General features: G+C 36.7%; 1 protein-coding gene across 1 annotated transcript in view; it reads right to left on the minus strand.

Moving 5' to 3' along the window:
- Positions 1–14,706, minus strand: part of ARIH1 (ariadne RBR E3 ubiquitin protein ligase 1) — a 114,565-nt gene continuing 99,859 nt past the window's right edge. Inside the window, exons 11-14 of the mRNA XM_055320213.1 lie at positions 11,528–11,585; positions 6,092–6,352; positions 4,347–4,459; positions 1–3,385 (exon numbers count right to left, since the gene is read on the minus strand). Coding sequence (XP_055176188.1) covers positions 3,301–3,385; positions 4,347–4,459; positions 6,092–6,352; positions 11,528–11,585 — 517 coding nt within the window. The 3' untranslated portion in view covers positions 1–3,300. The remainder of the gene's footprint in view (positions 3,386–4,346; positions 4,460–6,091; positions 6,353–11,527; positions 11,586–14,706) is intronic.

Genomic DNA, 14,706 nt, shown 5'->3' on the forward strand with positions numbered 1-14,706 from the left:
TGGAATAACAAAATAAAAGTTTATTTTATTAGAATTAGGAATGTTCTTTCCCTCTGGGCAACCTGAACAGTCCAGTTACAATGAAAATCTAAGAACAGTTATTTCCACAGCACAGGGTGCTCTATGCACAAAATTACAGGGTTAGGAGCATTTAATCAATTTACCGATCTGATTGTCTCACCAACCCGCCCCCTCCCATCCCCCAAGTGCTCTATACCGGGATTTGTAGCTAAAAGATTTTGTTACATCAAGTCCTTTTCTCTCTTGTACTAAATTTCAGTTCCTAATTGTGGCTGAACCACATTTCACACTGCAGATTCAACCATTTCAAATCAAGTCAGTCAGTCTTGGATCTGTTATATATGTGTGTATGTATACACATGTGTATTTAATATATTTATTTAAACACACATAAAACACATACAATCTGGGTCGCAGCAAATTACACAGAATTTAGAGTTTGATGATATCATATGCTACTCAATTTTACCACTGTGTGTATCCTGAGCTTTGGATCAAAATTTTATTGAAAATCATTTAAAGTCCATCTACTGCTCAATGAATTGTTCAAATGAAGCATGCACTTTCAAAAGACAATGTAACTGCCCTCAAGAAAACTAGGAGACCCTGGTGCTTACCGTGAATAGAGCCCTCTGACAAAAAGACTTAGGTTGGTGAAATAGGGAAGCTGTCATACAATATGGCTTGCCTATCCCAGCTGGGGTCACTGAAGCTACTAACAATGAAAGCAATTAACTCAGGAAATTCTGTCAAATATGGAGATAGCTGTTAAAAGCTTGGAAGTTCAGAAAAGGCCAGTTCACCTTGATCCATACAAATTAGGGAATGCACCCACAACTGCAATACCCTTGTAATATGCCAACACTGAAACTAAAAAGCATCTCTAAAAAGCACAGGTGGGGCTGATATTATGAAGTACACACATTGTTTTTGGATACTTGTTGCAAGGGGGGCATGTAAAGAGGATTTATGACACTGAAACCTAGATACTGCAGTTAACTGGTAAGATTTTTAAAAACACCACACATACACAAAACATTTTAAGGGAGCCACATATATCTAGATAGCAACTCTGGCTGCTTTTCAAAGTTACCAGGGAAAGGAACTCATTCAAGCTTTCTGTTAAAAAAAAAACAAAACCAACAATCTCCTTAGTTTTGATAAATGTCTTTTAAGATTGATGCAGTCATTTAAAATAAAGTCAAATGAATGATAGGGGACAGGGGAGAAGAGACTATGAAAGAAGCAGACACTGAGTTCAGATTTGCACCTGAAGTGGCAAGGGAAGGGAGGATAAAAGGTAGGGTTGAAGTTGATCCTAAAGCGACAAGTGGTTTAAGGAAGCAGCATAATATACTCAGCAAACATTCACTGATTTTTGATGGGAAAAGAACAGTTGCAAGTACATCTCATGTAACAACCTTTTTCTAAAAGGAAAAGTAGGGTTGATTCCGCAAAGCCTAACTTAGGCAAAAGGCCAGAGGAAAGTGAATCTACTTCCCAATGGAGTAATAAGATGTACAATGCAAGAGCAGACAAAGCTGCCTCACAAATGGTAAACACTCCCTAGGCGCAAGACATTTAAAGGAAGACAAAGAGGTCGCGAAAACTGGTATTTGATATTAAGACCTCTTGATCTAGTTGCCTAGTTCACTCTGCACTCCTGTATAAAACTGACAGATTTAGGGATGCTGACCTGTTGAAAAATACCACAGCCAGAATGGCCTAAACAGGTATATAGTTAATAAAACCACCACCATCCTTTACTTTTAACATAGCTCTTAGTAGAAATTTCATAAAAATGGACATCACAGCTAAAATGCATTATTAATTCTCCTATCTGCTGACAATAGAAAAGAAGCAAATTCAGTGATTTCTATTTAAATGCACTAGATGGGAATATTATGTTCTAGGGGGTGATGCCTTCAAACTGAACCCACAGCAACACACACAAGCAATTTCAGTATCTGCCATTTTAAATTCACAATCTGAAACTAAGTGAATGGCTATTTATTTATATTCATATTTAAAGCAAAAACATTCTATTTGACACCCTAATGTAAAGAAGGGGTGAGAGAAGAGCCATAACTAAAATTGTAAGAGGCTCAAAAGCAGCAATTAAGTTAAAAAAAAAAAGGGAAAAAAGTTGAAATGTTTCCTCTGGATGTGAGAGGGAGCATAGGAAGCCTTCAGGTGTGTGCAAGACACGGGCACACAAAGGCTTAGGTAGATGAAAGAGGCCGTGGAGGGGGAGGAGGCTGGGGACTGGGTCATTCTTGAAAGCACAAAGCTCCCTGTTATAGCCCTTGTCAGGCCATGGCATGGGGCGGGGCTTGAGCTCCCTGTCCCCTGATCAAGAGCCGGAATTCAAGGCATGAGGCCCATGGCCACTAACGGACACATCAAAAGGAAAAAGGGCAAAGTCATCTCAGGAAAGTAAAATCAAAGAGCTCTAGTTAGGTCTTCCGGAGGTGCTAAACCAACACACCTTTATCCCAACCCTCAACCCTGGAAAGATAAAGCAAACTGAAAGAAAATGCACAGCAAATAGACATAATCTTGAAGATTTTTAAAGAATAAATATTTTTTGTAATTAAACATTATGCAAACACGTGCCACGCTTGCTTTGTCCATGCATATGCGCTATATACAATTTTGAAAAATACTGTGTTGTCCTCTTGTTTTAAAAGTCATATACAAAGTTTTTTTGTTTTTTTTTGTTTAATTCCTCTTGCTGCCTACCCCCTTCCCTGCCCCAAGAATTTTCTTTACAAGGAACTAATTCACTAATTCACTCATGACCTTGGGGTATGAGAGAAAGAGAGTCAGTCTGCGTGTGTGGGTGTATCTGTATGTGTAGGGGAGGAAGGGGAAGAGGTCCTTTACCAAAGTACAACAAAATGGCTGGTTTGGACATGAAAAGCAGTGTCAAGGAGCTGTTTTAAATTTTAACTGTACTATACTCAGGAAAAAGAAAAAGAAAAAAAGGAGTCAGCTTTGAGAATGAAGCTACGTTACAAGTTAAAGTTGGAGGGCTTTTAGTGTGTCTGTCACACTTTTGTTGGCGGCCTAGAATACTGTTGTACAATGGTTTATCTACCTTTTTTTTATTACAATATAATTTACTTAAACTTTCCGTTAACAAAACAGAATTCTGGTACTACAGACCAGAGGTGTCAGAACAGGCTTAGTGCCTCCTTGTTTGTGTTTGTTTTGTTTTAATTGCATGAGCACTCTAGATGGTAAAGTTTTCAGAGTTCATTTTATGCAGGGCCATTCTCAGTCCTCAATGTACTCCCACAGATCTTTTTCATAGCCTTCATGCACATGCTGTAACAAAACCCTTCGTCGACTCTCACAGTATCTGCAATCAGAGGAAACAAAACAAAACAAAACAAAACACTTGTCAGCCTCCAGTAATAAAAAAAAGAGGCATTAACTTATTCTTTTAAGGCACTCCTACAGTTTATCCAGACTGGGAACAAGCACTTGTTTTTTTTTTTTTTTTTTAATAGGTACATTTTCAGGTCTAGATGTACACAACAAATCATTTTCTAATTTTAAAAAGGTATTCTTCAAAAGTTGTGAATCCCAGTTTTGGAGATTAATTTTAGAGTAACAAAATGTTAGAAATTCCTAAGCATATCCTGTCATTCTACAGATAAGTAACAGTTTCAGAAAAAAGTAATTTTAAGGGTTACTGACTCACATCTATAAAATCTTTGTTAACTGTGAAAGTGACTATAAACAAAATGCAGTAGCTACAGTTGACTAAGGGAAGTGAAAATATTACTTGGGACTACATCTCCAAGTCTTCCAAATGCCCAAAGGTTCCTACTACTATTAAAAAAGATACTAGTTTTGGTAAGGAAACAACTTTGGGAGAACAGCTCCACGTTGAGAAAGCAAACATTCTGCATCTTTAGCTTAAGAGGTAGCACGCTTTGAAGTAACCTCTACGCCTAGGACATAGTAATCCTCTCCTTAGGAAAAAAACAAATCTAATAAAAGCTCTAAAGCCCCAGGCTAGCACGAGCACCCTAATCTCACCCCTCCTCCTAATAACCACTTGGCGTTTCTTAGGTTCTTTCTTCCTCACAATGTGGCAACTAAGCAAATAAAGCTAAATGGAAGAAGCAGAACCAGTGGGATAAATGCTTGACTAGCACCACTATCTGCAATGTGTTGCCCAAAAGACAGAAGAAATCTGTGGTAGCAACGGGGTTATTGGGTACATTAAATCCAAATTTCACTATCATCAAACTTCCCCACTTAGTGGCACACGGGCAGCAACTTTAGCTCAACAACTGGTCAAGAAATCTCACCTGTACTTATCTTGTACTTTCTGCTTTATGTCCTGCAGAGAATCTTGGGAAATATCTCGTTCGAGGTAGCCCGAAAGCACCTCTGTGGCATTCTCTAGATCTGCTTGGTTATTCTGCAAGAGAGGAGGAGGAATACAGAGTAATTCTGGCTTAGATGAAAGCTGAAAGACGTACCATCTCGTTGGCTTCCTCGCCTAGAGAATGCTCTCAACAGTGACTCTGTAATTTTCACAGGTGGTTTCTGTACCTGTCAGCTCTTTATCACTTTCACCTCTAACAACCTGTTCTCTCTTTCCTAGTATAATTTTTTACATGGTAAAAGAACAAAAGATTCATCCATTACCTCTGGAAGAATATCAAGAGAAAGTCCTAAAAACAATCAGGAAAAGTCTTTTGGAATATTCTACTTCTGCAAACTGCTGTCTGCTGAAATTCAAAAAAAAGGAGGGAACTTACGGAAAAAATATAAACCCATTCCTGTTTATAGCTAGCTGCACCTACTTCTTGCAACAACCCATGGAAGATTAAAATCGTTATATCCTTTAGTACTATGGCTAGTCCTATACATTTATCCATCTAAATCACCGTATCTCTTGCCATTTACGGGCATCAATGTTTTATGCATCAATTTTTAACATGCAGTGTTATGTTAGTTTCAAGTGTGCAATATAGTGATTTAAACAATTCTGTACATTACTCAGTGCTCATCACAATAAGTGTATTCACCATCTTACTGACTATATTCCCTATGCTACATTTTTCATCTCTATGATTTATTTATTTTGTGAGTGGAAGTATATACCTCTTAATCCCTTTTATCTATTTCACCCATCCATCCCACCCACCTCCTCTCTGGCAACCACCAGTTTGTTCTCTGTATTTAAGAGTGTTTTTTTTTCCCCTTTTCTTCTTTGTTTGATCATTAGTGTTTCTTAAAGTCCACATATAAGTGAAATCATATGGTTACTTGTCTTCTCTGACTTAATTTAACTCAGAATTATTCTCTCTAGGTCTATCCATGTAGCAAATGTTAAGACCTCATTCTTTTCATTATTGTGCATCAATTTCAAATGACCACTCTACTTGAAAAACCTTTACTGCTAAAAGCCCTCGTTAGTCACTACTTTTCCACCAATAGTAACCACCATATTAACTTCTAATATCTTATGTTAGTTTTGCCTGAATAAAGGCTTTTACTGAGAACTTATGATATGCCAGTTGCTATATAAGCAATATACATGTATTATTTCACTTAAAGCTTGTTAACATTTTAAAGATTTGGGGGGGGGGGGGAGTAGAGAAAGAGAACACAAGCAGGGGGAATGGCAAGCAGAGGGAGAGGGAGAAGTGGGTTCCCTGCTGAGGAGGGACCCTGACTCAGGGCTCAATCCCAGGGTCCTAGGATCATGACCTGAACTGAAGGCAGATGCTTAACCAACTGAGCCACTCAGACGACCCAGTATCATCTCCATTTTAAAATAAAAATATAAATGATGTTGAGTAATTTGCTCCAAGTTAATAGAGCTAAAAACTGATTAAATCCAGTTTCAAATTCAGGGCTGACTCTAGAGTCTGCACACTTAATCATTAGCTGGTTAAACCACATTAATCTGAATGCAGTTTAGGACAAGATATCTAAATTCTGAACAGATAGAAGCTTTTAAACTCTATATATCTTATCTATGAAAGACCAAGTAGTCCTATGACATGGGGGTTTTTCTTCCCCACTCAGTTGTTATTCCTACCTCAAAGATAATGGACTGGTTATTCTTTTTGAGGTAGAAAGCGAAGACATAAGTGTACATGAGTGTGGCGCGACACTGGCAGAGGACATCAACTGCTTTCTTCAGGAATTGCACCTCAATCCAGGACATGTTGTGCTGTTGCATCTCCTCCATTTTCTGCTTCACCTGAGCATAGAGTTTGTGCTCAAAGCGTAGACTCTGCATGTGGTTCATATAGCGATTACAGTAGAACAGGTACCTCTGCAGGGCTGCCCTAGATCGCTGTCCCATTAAGAAAAATTAAGGAAATGTAATTATAACAAATGTATCAAATACACACAAAAGCTGATACCATATTTACTGATGAAACACTACAGGGATTTAGGCTTAAATCAGGAGCAAACACATCTCTGGCCATCTTTTGCTATTTAATACTGCTATGAATATCTGATAGCTATACTTCCAATATGGCAGCCATCGGCCACCTGTCACTATTTAAATTTAAAAAATTTCAGTTCCCCAGTGCTCAACACGCATGTTTGGTCAGTGGTGATAAAGAACATTTCCATCATAGAAAGCTCTACTGGATAGCACTGTTCTGCAGTATGCAGTAAGTAAACAAGTAAGAAGTATCAACATTTTAAAGTAGAAAACAACAGAGAAGCAGCCAGACATCATATAACTCCTCATATAATACGAAAGAAAGTATACAGTATCACCAGGTAGGTGATACTCCCCAATGGAGTCTGAATTCAAGTATCTAGAATTAACCACCAGTTTCAGGAAAAACAGAGATAAAAGAGCCTATTAAATGATACCAGGAAATTACAATCAACAAAATCCAGAATATGAAAAATTCTCTGGGACAAAATGACAGCTTCCTCAACAAATAAATGGCAATGTGGAGGGAAAATAGGAATGGAAGACCTATAGAATAGGGAATACTCAAGAGATGTCAATCAAATCTAACTCCCTGTGTGGATCCTGATTTGAACCAATTATAAAAGAAAACTTATGAAATAAATGGAGACATTTGAACACTGGATAGTTAATATTAAAGTTTTGCTTTTAAAACATAATAAATATATATAAAAAGATAATAATGGTATTGCAGTTATATTAAAAGTGTTTTAAAGATACATGAAGTATTATCTGATCTAGATTTGTTTTATTTATCAGGCTGCAAAAATAATTCACCTTGGTCTCTCCCAGTATACTGTCAATCTCTAGAGATGCGACTTTGTTTTTATTTATTATTTGTGTTTAAAAATATTTTATTTATTTATTTGAAAGAGAGAGAGAGAACACACAAGCAGGGAGGAGGGGCAGAGGGAAAGGGAGAAGTAGACCTCCCCAGGACTCCAGGACCCTTAGGATCACAACCTGAGCCAAAGGCAGACACTTAACCAAGTGAGCCAACCAGGCACCCCAACGTAGGTAACAAGTAATACTGTTATCTCTAGTGCCTAATATGCAGAAAATGATTAATAAATGTTTGCTAAATGAAACCACTATGAAAAGGTTTCTTATCACACATGCATATTTCTTTTTACTATCATTTCCTCTTCCTCTCTTTAGGCCTGAGAGACTACAAATAGCACAGACACTAGCAGGCCCTGAGGTTGGGCTCCAGCTTTCAAATACTAATCTGAACCACATAATTAGTCAACCATGAGGTTCTTCTATCATACAACACCAAAACATCTCAAAAAATCTAATATTACTATTCAAGAATCAGGTATCAAATCAAAGCTTACACAATGGAAAATTATGCCAATTATATGTAATTGTTATTAGATTAAAAAGCAGATTAAATATTAGCTTTAATATCAATCTTTAAATATTAAATGGTAATCTTTAGTATTCATTCAACAGTAATCTTTAATATTAAAGATTAATGTTAATGTTAATAAATATGTGTTAATCTAAAATTATGTTAATCAAAATATAATATGTAGAAAATAATCTGCTTGGCATTTTATCTCCCCCTCAAAGCATTAATATTTTCAAGCCTGTCATATTTCCAAGATTAAATGGAAAAACAAAACTACCATATTAAAATACATGATATGTTAGAGGACTTGATTTAATAATTCTAAAATAGCTTCTCACTAAAACACGTCTAAAATTCAACATGAAAGAAAACCCATACCACCATTGCAAGTAAGACCAACTTTTAAATCAAATGCCAGAATCTGGATTGAGAATGCAGTGAGTGATAACCTGAAAACACTTTGGAAAAAAATCCAAAACAACAAACCTGACTGCCTAGAACAGGGGTAAGCAAACTCTGGCTTGTAAGCCAGGTCCAGCTGCTGCCTGGTTTTGTAAATAGAGTTAACTTGGAACTTTGTCCAGCTTCTGTCCATAACTGTCATGCCTACTCATCTGAGTCTACAGCTGATTTAGCATTACAAGAGCAGAGGCAGAGTTGAATAGTTGTCAAGAAACCATACAGTGTGTAAAGCTGAAAATATTTACTATCTGGCCCTTCACAGAAAAATCGTATTGACTCTCCTGGTCTAGAAAATAAGAAAATCCAAATGTCCACCAAGATTAGCACTGTGGCATAATATATTGAGTCAATAACTTTCTACAACACAGGTATACCACCTTTCCAGGGTACTCAACTACCAACCATCTCTGTTCTTTCTGGAATGTGTGCCAATCTTCTAGTACTTTTTAAGGCTACAATTCCCAGTGAATACTATGCCAGAGTATGGGAGTAAGCAAAGTGAGGAAGGTAGAGGCCAGATGGGTAGGTAAGGGTGTGTTCCATTCTGGGAGGAACAGTGCCCACTAAATAAACAAACAAAACCATTCCTACAAAATCTTTCTCTGTACACTCACAGAATCAAAGATTCTAGTTTAGTCCAAAAGATGCAAACTAGAAAAATAACGTGTTCCAGCCTCTAGAATCTACGTTAGAAACTAGCTTAGAAGCTATGCATAGTAATACACCCTCCCTGTGGATCTCTGAAAGAGAGTCTACCAGCACCCAAATGAGGCCAAGGATAACCCATATACTTTTCTCTACTGGTAAATACCGTATCTGGCTAGATCTAGCTAGATTACTCTTCATTCAATGGTAAAAATGAAAAGCCTATCCCACAGTAATTAGGAAATACAATGTAGCTTAAGAAAAAAAGAACATTTCTCTGTAGACTCAGGATAACTATTGCCAGAATTAGAATCAACTTTAGAGAAATTTATGGTTTCTTCAACAGGATTTAAGACAATCATGACTATTTAAAACAGGAGGAGAAAGCCTTAAGAGAAAAAGGCTAAGATTAAAACAAACAAACAACAACAGAAGGAGATGCAATGAAAAATTGAGCTAAAAAAAAGAATATAACGGTAGAATCAAGTCCAAATAGGGGGCTGGAAAAGCATGACTGTCAATATAGAACTTTTATATTAAAACTACATGAAATTTAAAAAAAACTGCATGAAATGATGCATCTCAAATTGGAGTCTGTGTATACTCGATGGGAGTGGGGTAGGGAAGCCAAATGATCTGGTCTAAATAGACCATAGGATTTAAACATATTTTAAAATCTGACAACAACACACTCTGGGATCCTCTCAATGAACTTATAGCAAAGAACTTAAGTTTTATTTCAGGTCTTACATTTGTGAATGGCTAAAATTGGCCTTAAGCAACATTAACTTTAATTGTACTGAGCTAATGAGGAAAACATGTGAAAACGAATAAATCGATAAATTCTGATCAAATCAAATCATGATGCACCATAGGATTAAAGATTTGCAATTACTGACATCTAGAAAGTCAGTGGGAAAACAAGTTGCCACATGGCACTTAGTAGCATAGTAACATTCATTAAAAAAAACTTGGGCCACCCAGCAGTTTATCAGTAGTAATTTAATTCCAACAAACAACTTACCTGTCAAACTAATTTTAACTTGTGCCTCACAGATTTTGTTTTCTTGGTTTGGTTATATAGTTGTATATGAGCATAAGAGTTTACACAGGTGGTTTTATGTTGAAATGTATTTAAGTAATATTTAAATCAACATTGGAATTTTTGTTTTTCCTTTAAAAGGATCACAGATATTGTGAGCATCTGTGAAACACCACCCATCATTTATAAATACAAAACACCATTTTCCAGCTTTTTAAAATAGTGAGACACAAAACTCTCATCTCTAACAATATGATAGACTAAGTTATATATATTCTTTTGTGTTTATGGTATTCTTAATTAGAAATATATTTTAAAAGAACACTTAAAAAGTTAAAAAAAAAAAAGCAATAGAAGTTGTGAATGATAGCAAGGAAAACCATTTGAAAAGAATATTTTTGGGACAACTGGGGAATTTCAATATGAAATAGATGAATATAAGGAATAAATTCCAGGATTCTACAATTATGAAAGAATTACCAGGCTGAAAGAACTCAAAAATGTTGATGATCATAATCCACACTTACTATTTTTTTACTTTTATTTTTTTTTAAAGATTTTATTTATTTATTCATGAGAGATACAGAGAGAGACAGAAACAGAGACAAAGGCAGAGGGAGAAGCAGGTTCCATGCAGGAAGCCCAATTCCCAGGACCCCAGGATCACACCCTGAGCTGAAGGCAGACACTTAACTGCTGAGCCAAGCAGGAAGCCCAATTCCCAGGACCCCAGGATCACACCCTGAGCTGAAGGCAGACACTTAACTGCTGAGCCTCTCAGGTGTCCTTACACTTACTGTTTAAATCAGAAAGAGAAGAGAAAGAAGAGGGGAGGGGAGAAAAAGAGAGAAAGAGGAAAGGAAAGGAAGAAAGGAAGAAAGAAAATTGGGAGATCCCTGGGTGGCTCAGCGGTTTAGCGCCACCTTCGGCCCAGGGTGTAATCCTAGAGACCCCGGGATTGAATCCCATGTCAGGCTCCGTGCATGTAACCTGCTTCTCCCTCTGCCTGTGTCTCTGCCTCTATCTGTCTCTTCATGAATAAATAAATAAAATCTTAAAAAAAAAAAAAAGTAAATCCTTCTACAATAGTGAGTTATACTGCTAACCAGTAATAGGGAGTAAACTCCCCCTTCTTGAGGCAGTTCATTCTAAATCAGTTCATCTGTAATCCTTACCACTTCTTGATGAATAAGGAGGTTAAAAAATTAAAAAGAAGTAAGAATGCATATAAACAGCTATTTAACAAATACTGTTCTCTAGACTCCTTGCTAGGATGAGAAAATCTTGACACTAAAACCTGGAACAGCACTACACGACTAGATTAATTAAAAAAAAGCAAACAAACCTATAAACAGGAGTGTTACTGATATGTATTTTAGATAAGATTCCCTTTCTAAATGTACATAGAAACCTAGTATTTATTGGAGTGTCTTTCCACAACTCTTTCAAAATTGGAAACTTCTGCTAAATTATTCCCTAATAAACATGCAATGCACATCCCTGTCCAACTGTAACCTGAAAAAAATGTACTTACCTCCTGTGCATCTCTTGCTGCCTTTGCATCATCCTCATTATAGCGGTTACAGTTGTACCTTAAAGTAAGTTAAGAAGATTCATAAGGCCAAAAATCAATGAAAAGGGAACAAATTACAGAATTTTAGTTTGGATTCAGAGATTATCTAGAAGCAATATTCTCCTTTATACAGGTAAACTGAAGTGTTTAAAATGCCCTGGGTTCTACCATTATGGCAGAATTATAAGCTGAAAGGAACTCAAAGCATTGTTGGGATTCCCTATCTTCTGAAGTACTTTATTCCAAAACAGCTCATTTGTAATCATTAGAAAACACTGTCACTGTACAACTTCCGTTCCTGACATTTGTACTTCTGTTTTTGAAGAAAGAGGTCTTATTTCCTAGGTTGTCTGTTATTTAAGCCAAATATTCCCAATTTTTCCAGTTACTCACCTTATCTTTAAAACCAAAGAGAACCAATAATTGATAAGACTACTATGTAACAGTTGCTATACTATATGCCTTACCTGCTATTATAATTTACAAGAGTCACTGAAAACTGAATGACACACAAAATGAGAGGCAGGGGAAACGTGCCTAAAAGTCAGCTCAGAGTAGACATGAACAAGACTGGCACTTCCCTTGTCCTGATTACTCTACCTCTGCTTTTCTGGGAGCCTACATTATGGGAACAGCTGATACTTGCGTGCTTACTACATATCACCCACTTACTACTAAGGCTTTTAAATATACTATCACATTTAATTTCCTGAACGACCTTATGAAATGTGTATTATTATCCTCATTGAGTAGACGAAGAATTAAATTTTGAGTAGATAAGTAATATACTTAAAGGTCATATAACTACTAGAGTTTCAGAGCTAAGCATTAAACATGCCTGTCTGACAACTGAGGGCCATACCCTTAACAATGGACTATACTGTTCACATGCTGTAGTCATGTCTTCAGATTTAAACAGTAATCCTTTTAGATCAAAAGGAAGAATTCTGAATTTAATTTAAATCTTGTTAAATGGGAATTTTTGTCAAGTTTTCCAGGATTTTAATGATCTATATATTTAATATCCTTCTATGATGTTATCCAAAATGTATGCAAGATTCTCTAGTGCAAGAAAGTCATCAATAAAACAGACCAGAGAAGCAGCACAGTTTACGTGAATAAAACAGATAAGCACAAAACCTTTCAGCAAACCTTGGAAGTATTCCATTAAGAAGACCCAAATGTGTTACGTCTAACTCCCAGGAAATGGTCATTCAATTACTCTCAAACATCCCTGTGTGTATTCATAGTTTAGACCACAAACTTCTCAGCTCACACTGAAATACCTTGCTGAGATCTACAAGACACTCCCTAACTCCCTACAAGATACTATTTGATTCTGGGATTTGACATAAGAGAAAAGTTATATGGAATCAAGCACAAACTTTAGAAATTTGGGATTATATTTCGTCTGCTTTCAGTTTTTGGTATTTCTCCATTTTCCTTAACTACTCAGTAAAATAACCAACAATGGCTTCCTGATCTCCTCTTTCAGTTTTTAAAGTAATCCAGACCATAATTCACTTGAGTCAGATTTATTCATTCCCCCCCAGCTTGGGTTATGATCCTCTCTTACAAAAACTGCTTTACTCAATTTAGCCCAAAGATGGGTTCTCCTTGCCTTTTACTGGTCAATTATTAACTGTCAACTCTTCTTCCTATCTAATATATCTTTAAAATTTTCCTTTTGATATTTTTAAGATATTTATCTGCTTCAACTCCTTCTGGACTTTACTCAGCCAAAATTGTTAAGGACTTAAAGGCCAGGAAAGCAGAGAGAATTAATTTATACTTCTAAATCAGATGATGGATAGAGCTACTTAGAATGCTATTTTGAGGATTCTGAGGCATTTTCAGATTTAAATAAGGAAGCACAGCATGATTCATTTGCCATGTTAGCTATGGGTAAAAGCAAGGCACAGGAAACATTTCTGACAACCCTGGTCCAGGCCATTCTTCATTCTCCTGTATTCAACATTAGTTTTGTTTTTGTTAAGTTTTCAAAACAGCTTCTTTAAAATTTGAGTTATGATCAGAGATTTCCTTACATATAAAAGAAGTATCTTTAGCAAGAAACATATCTTTTAATAACTCTTCTCCATTCATTAGGCTTGTTGGTTTAAATATTTAGTTTCTGGGAATAGTGTAATCCCCGTTTGCTTTTAAAATCCAGAGTACCTGTTGGGCTAACCCCCAAACACCCTTCTCCTAGGCATTAGCAGTAGCAAAATAACTTTATTTCCACATAACCAACTAGTTTTTACCTAATTCAAAATTAATTTCAGGCAAGTAAGCTCTCTCACTATTCCTTGAATGAAACTAATAAAAGTTCCAATGAAACTAAATCACTTGCCATTGTCTTAAAATGAGATCCTCTAGACAGCCCGGGTGGCTCAGCGGTTTAGCGCTGCCTTCAGCCCAGGGCCTGATCCTGGAGACCCAGGATCGAGTCCCACATGGGGCTCCCCACAGGGAGCCTGCTTCTCCCTCTGCCTGTGTCTGTCTGTCTGTCTCTCTCTCTCTCTCTGTGTGTGTCTCTGACGAATAAATAAAATCTTTAAAAAAAAAAAAAAAAAAAAGATGAGATCCTCTTCCTGTCCCAAACCTGCAATTTCTTCCCCTCCCATTCAGTCTCTAGAAAGCAGCCACAATTCTGAGGTAATGTATGTAAAGCACATAATACAGAGCCGTCTCATCTAAATTACAGATCTAATCAGATCACTCCCCATTTAAAATCCTTCTGGTAGTGTCCAAACTGCTTTAGGTCCCAGTCTACTGTCTAACTCTTTTTCCATGCCCCACAACTTCAGAGGGGCCACAAGCTGAAACGCCAATAAAGTGGGTAACACAAATACGTGGAATGGGTCATTTGCATATTACAACACTCAGAAATACTTTCATTTTTACCAGGAGATGTGCTAGCTGCCTTTTTTTCTTAAAACTCAAGGCATCCACTGAGGGGGACACTTGACGGGATGAGCACTGGGTGTTATTCTGTATGTTGGTAAATTGAACACCAATAAAAATTAATTTATTAAAAAAAAAAAACTCAAGGCATCACAAGTCTAACTTGCATTTTCCTAAACTGCTAAGAAATATGCACAAAGATATTATCTCTCCTAAATATAATGGCATCTTCT

The sequence above is a fragment of the Nyctereutes procyonoides genome, unplaced genomic scaffold (assembly GCF_905146905.1).
Source record: "Nyctereutes procyonoides isolate TBG_1078 unplaced genomic scaffold, NYPRO_anot_genome, whole genome shotgun sequence".
Lineage (NCBI taxonomy): Eukaryota > Metazoa > Chordata > Mammalia > Carnivora > Canidae > Nyctereutes > Nyctereutes procyonoides.